General features: G+C 33.4%; 1 protein-coding gene across 1 annotated transcript; it reads left to right on the top strand.

The window, feature by feature from the left end:
• Positions 1–305: 305 nt before the first annotated feature.
• On the top strand, positions 306–5,151 carry LOC142637359 (cysteine-rich receptor-like protein kinase 6). The gene is made up of 7 exons (XM_075811640.1): positions 306–1,177; positions 2,676–2,804; positions 3,253–3,380; positions 3,536–3,746; positions 3,879–4,116; positions 4,314–4,464; positions 4,610–5,151. Exons 1-7 carry the CDS (start codon positions 355–357, stop codon positions 4,952–4,954), a joined length of 2,025 nt encoding a protein of 674 aa, XP_075667755.1. The 5' UTR covers positions 306–354; the 3' UTR covers positions 4,955–5,151.
• Positions 5,152–5,364: the final 213 nt, after the last annotated feature.

Consider the following 5,364-nt stretch of genomic DNA (forward strand, 5'->3'; position numbering starts at 1 on the left):
AAATTTTGAAAAAATACTGTAAAATTGTTTGTAACTCTAATATTTTCGGTTAAGAATTTGGATACTGTTTTTGGTGTCTCAAGAGTTTTTCGAAATAAAATCCGTGCTTTCAACATGGCAAGCGTAGGAAATCGCCTTTTTTTATTTCAATTTTTTCCAACCACTATTCACTCACGTCTTCGTCAACCATATGTTATTCGGTTCAAAGCTTTGAATTGGTCATAAAGTTATAAAAGTTTCCAACGCATTAGTCAATGAAAAAAGTAATACAAGCAGGAGAGTATAGAGCAGGAATGATATATTATTGCAAGACTAAAATAAAATGCTTCCAACCTACAACTAAAGAGGAACAATATGAAAATGGGCTGTTCAAGACTACTATTTTTCATGTATGTTGCTCTCATTCAGCTTGTTATTCCCACATCTGCCCAGTACTGTTATAACACCGGTAACTACACCAGTAACAGTACCTACAAGGCAAACCTCGATAGTCTCTTGGCCTCCATAATTAACGACACCAAAATTGATTATGGGTTTTTCAATTTCTCTACTGGTGAATCTCCCGATAAGGTATACGCGATTGCACTTTGCAGAGGAGACACTTCGCCCAGCGTATGCCGGAGTTGTATCAACGGGACAAGAAACGACCTATTACGGTCTTGTCCAAACCGAAAGGAGGCTATTATTTGGGGTGAAACATGTTCACTTCGATACTCTTTCAGATCAATATTTAATATTATGGAAGCTAGGCCTCTAATAGCAGCTGCCAACACACAAAACTTCTCAGACGTAGAAAGTTTCAACGACGTGCTAAGACCCTTGTTAGATAGCCTAAGAAACCGTGCTGCATCAGGGAATTCTACTCACAAGTTTGCTCTGAAGAGTGTTGCTGCCCCAAAGTTCCAAACCATATATTCACTTGTGGAGTGCACTCCTGATTTGAGCGAGCTGGATTGCAGCAGTTGCCTGCAGCAGCTTCAGGATTATATTCCCCAATATTATGATGGAAAGCAGGGAGCGAAATTTGTAACACCCAGCTGTGATTTAAGGTATGAGATATACCCATTTTATGCCTCTTCAGCTGAGCCACCACCATCGCCACCACCATCGTCGCCTCCACCACCGCCACTAGTCCCATCAGCATCCCCACCACCAGATTTGCCTACATCTACACCAGGTATGGCACTGATATGTTTCATGACTTAGAACTTATAAGTTGACTTATCTTGTTGGTTTAATTTTTATTTTTTTTTTGCTGAATGTTGGTTTAATTATTTATTTGTACGTGTTTTCGGTGGAATTGTTATTATTATTTTTTTTTTTATTTTTTTTTTTTTGTAGAAACATATAATAGGCAAAGTTGTATTATTGAAATGTTTGTGTGTTTTTTTTAATTATGGTTGAAAACAACTTATTTTCATGGAACATCAAAATAATATATTGCCTGAAAAGTAAATTCTGTTTTCAGATTAAAGAGGAACAAAATCATTGAAACGCCATATTAACTACAAAAAAATAAAAATAAAAATATTATGTTCTGAACACAGTATTTGAAATAGTATACTTTTAGACCACATAAGTGAACAAGCCTTTGATCCTTGATTGTAATAGCTAGTAGGGTACGTAAAAAAAAAAGTAGTGAGAGGTATATTGGTAAATTGCAAATCAACAATTGCTTACTGAAATAAATATGAATTTAGGATGAAATTATTAGAAGTTTAGGATACAAAAAAGAAAAGTTTAATTCAAACGATTAGTTGAGTAGCCTTCCGGTTTTGAATATATCCGAATTAGTTCTTACTTTTCCCTGGCTATTTATGATTCTGAGATTACATCCTCTCTAAATATTCAGCATGGATTTGTCTCACACTAAATTCTTTGTACACATCATGTTTCACTAGCCGTTAAATTAAATTTACGCATTCTTAAATGGGCAATGAGATTCTTACACAGTTTTTTGGCATTCTATTTTTACAGATAAATCATAAATCGTGGATATTGATATAAATAAACGAGTATAAGATAATATATATTTCCACTTCTTTAAAAAAAAAAAAAAGACAGTTGACGTAAAAGTGTGGACGTTATTATATGTACTTCAAAAGAGGGCGAAACAATCATTTTTTTTCCGATTTTTCCGAAATTAACCCAAAGAAAACGCTTTACTTTGTCTGTGCTAGGAAAGTTCAACGACTGTCACATTTGTTTATTCGGTGGAAGTCCATCTGGTATTGAAGGAAGAAAAATGGCCTAGTTGGCGCTGCCTCACCACTTTTCAACATTGACAATTACATTCTTTATGTTTATTATATACTCAATTAGCTTTCAAAAGTATATATTTTCAACTGTGAACAGTGAACTCCCAGGTCAACGTAGACCGAAGAAACTATATTATATTTATGGTATGTTGGTGTCATTACCTTCGCGCCACTTTTGATCTCAGAATTGAATACTAGGTTGTTTCCAAAAAAAGATATTTCCTTAACATTATTAAAAACGTACCACAAAATACATATAATAAAGATGCAAAATAGTATAAAACATAAATAGAAACAAACATATATATATATATATATATATATATATATATATATATATATATATATATATTTCCCTCTGTCCCGAAATTGAACACTTGCAATGTTTTAATAAAAGCAGAATTTCGGATTTTGCAGGAAAGGAAAGTAACTCATCTCGAACTGTAATCATTGTAGTAGCGACTACTATTGCTTCTGCTGTACTAATCATCTCTATCAGCATCTGCATCTATTTAAGAGCGAGGAACCCAGTGGATAAAGTTGAAAGTAAGTTAGAAATTGGTTAACCTTTCCTTTTTGCTAAATGATAAGTCAATCATTACTATAAAAGCAAGAAAAATTACCATATCCCTACAATTTTTATGTAGTGGTGAATGCATTGTTTAGAGAACTAAGCAATATTAGTGAAAATAAGATTCCGCTATTTCAGGTATTATTTTCTCCTTATCATTTTAAATGAAATAAAAACATAATCTAGAGGCCATTAATTGGATATTAAATCGGATTTAGTAGAAACTACCCTACTGCAAGAGTTGTACTAAACAAATACAAGAATATTACATAGAAGACATTTTTAGTTCCCTCAAAATTCAAGAAGAAAGGATTTCAGTAATTTGTTCTGCATACCCCTTGTTGTTTTTGTACATACATAATTGCAATTTCGATTCAGGCAATACTTAGTAATCTAACTCAGATGTATTGGCTTATTCTTCAGTTGATACTGATGATCAAATTAGTGTTGTTGAATGCTTGCAATTTGACTTTGGCAAAATCAGAGTTGCTACACAGGACTTCTCTGATGCTAATAAGCTCGGAGAGGGAGGATTTGGTGCTGTTTACAAGGTAATGTGACATTATCGAGTGGAAGAATGTATCATTTTTTTTCACATAATATGTTAAATCCCAAATTTTGAATTATTATGGATTACGCACACATATATATATATATATATATATATATATATATATTCTTTTTTTTTTCTTTGTTCTTTTTTCAGGGTAGGTTCCCAAATGGACAAGAAATAGCTGTGAAAAGGTTATCCAAAAATTCATCACAAGGAGAAATAGAGTTTAAGAATGAGGTCATGTTAGTTGCTAGGTTACAACACCGTCATCTTGTAAGACTTTTAGGATTCTGCTTGGAAGGAGATGAGAGGCTTTTAGTCTATGAGTTTTTGCCAAATGCAAGCCTTGACCGCTTCATATTTGGTATGGTTTCACTTCCACTTAACCTTCATATTCTCTTTGTAGTAATTTCTTATTAAAATAAGTATTGTTGGGTTACAAGCACTTCCACTTTGTATTTATTTATTGGAAATAAAAACTTACATGAATTTGTAGATTCCATCAAACGTGCACAATTGAATTGGGAAATGCGCTACAAAATTATAGGAGGTATTGCTCGAGGACTTCTTTACCTTCATGAAGATTCACAGATTCGTATTATTCATCGAGATCTCAAAGCTAGCAACATTCTACTGGATGCCTATATGAACCCCAAGATTTCTGATTTTGGAATGGCTAGATTATTTCAACTAGATCAAACTCAAGAAAATACAAATAGAATTGTGGGGACCTAGTAAGTATATATACACCCAAGTTTTTACTAATAATCACAACATTGCATATAGTCATAGAAATAATGAAGAATTCCTAAAATATATTTTTTCACCATGTCCCACAAATATGATGAAATCAAAATAAAATTTTACAAATATGATATTAAAAGTTCTATTTTCTTTCACAGAAACTAATCTTACTTTTATTCACGTTCAGTGGTTACATGCCTCCAGAGTATTTGTTACATGGCCAATTTTCAGTAAAGTCCGATGTTTTCAGTTTTGGTGTATTGGTTTTGGAGATGGTGACTGGACAAAAAAATAATACTTTTCGTGGTGAAGACAATGGAGAAGGCCTTCTAAATTATGTGAGTTCTAATATCTTTACCTACTTTCTAACTCATTTATGCGACTGCTAATCCATATGATTACCTTATGCTACTAATTTATATGATACCTTCTGTTAAAACAATATTCTCTTTATTATTGTGTTATAACTATTTTAACATGCAGGCCTGGAAAAAATGGAAAGATGGGACAACTTCTAATCTGATAGATCCCACAGTGCGCACTGATTCAACAACTGAAATAATGAAATGCATCCATATTGGGTTACTTTGCGTTCAAGAAAATATGGTTAAGAGACCAACCATGGCTTCAGTTGTTCTCATGCTTAATAGTGAATCTATGACTCTCTCAATACCCTCAAGACCTGCTTTTACAATGGATTGCAATACTAGATCCAGCGTGCTCCATGTGGAGCGTAATTCAGGGGTGATGGGGTCAACACAATCCAGAAGTAGCTCTGTCCAAGCCTCAGTAAATGATGTTTCCATTACTGAATTAGACCCTCGGTAGTGTTAGATGGAAGTTGTATTTAAGAAAAATGGGTTTGCAATATAATTACATGGGTTCATGATTCCTTTTTACATTTGAAGATTTCTTTTGTTTGGCTTGATAGATATATTTGTTTGGGTTCAGTCTCACATTTCCATTTCCATCATGTATCCTTTTACAAGTCATGTACGGTAGAAAAAAACAATTTTGGTTTGCCATAGACTATATATTTTCATTTCACTAAAGTGATGCACAGCAATCGTGATCGTGCCCATCTAAAATGACATGTACTACATACGTGCGTCTTGTAGGGCATTACTTCCGCACATAGCTAGCATACATACGTGCGTCTTATATGACAGTAGTTGAAGGAAAATTTTAATACAAACGATTATTTGAGTTGATTTTTATTTTTGGTTAAATGCAAATTA

Source organism: Castanea sativa, chromosome 5 (assembly GCF_040712315.1).
Source record: "Castanea sativa cultivar Marrone di Chiusa Pesio chromosome 5, ASM4071231v1".
In the NCBI taxonomy this organism is placed as follows: Eukaryota; Viridiplantae; Streptophyta; class Magnoliopsida; order Fagales; family Fagaceae; genus Castanea; species Castanea sativa.

Excerpts from the sequence above, each read along its gene's own strand:
- LOC142637359 (XM_075811640.1), top strand. The coding sequence starts at position 355 with ATGAAAATGGGCTGTTCAAGACTACTATTTTTCATGTATGTTGCTCTC. Across the intron at positions 3,747-3,878 it reads CCTTGACCGCTTCATATTTG|ATTCCATCAAACGTGCACAA; the intron begins GTATGGTTTCAC and ends ATGAATTTGTAG. Across the intron at positions 4,117-4,313 it reads AATAGAATTGTGGGGACCTA|TGGTTACATGCCTCCAGAGT; the intron begins GTAAGTATATAT and ends ATTCACGTTCAG.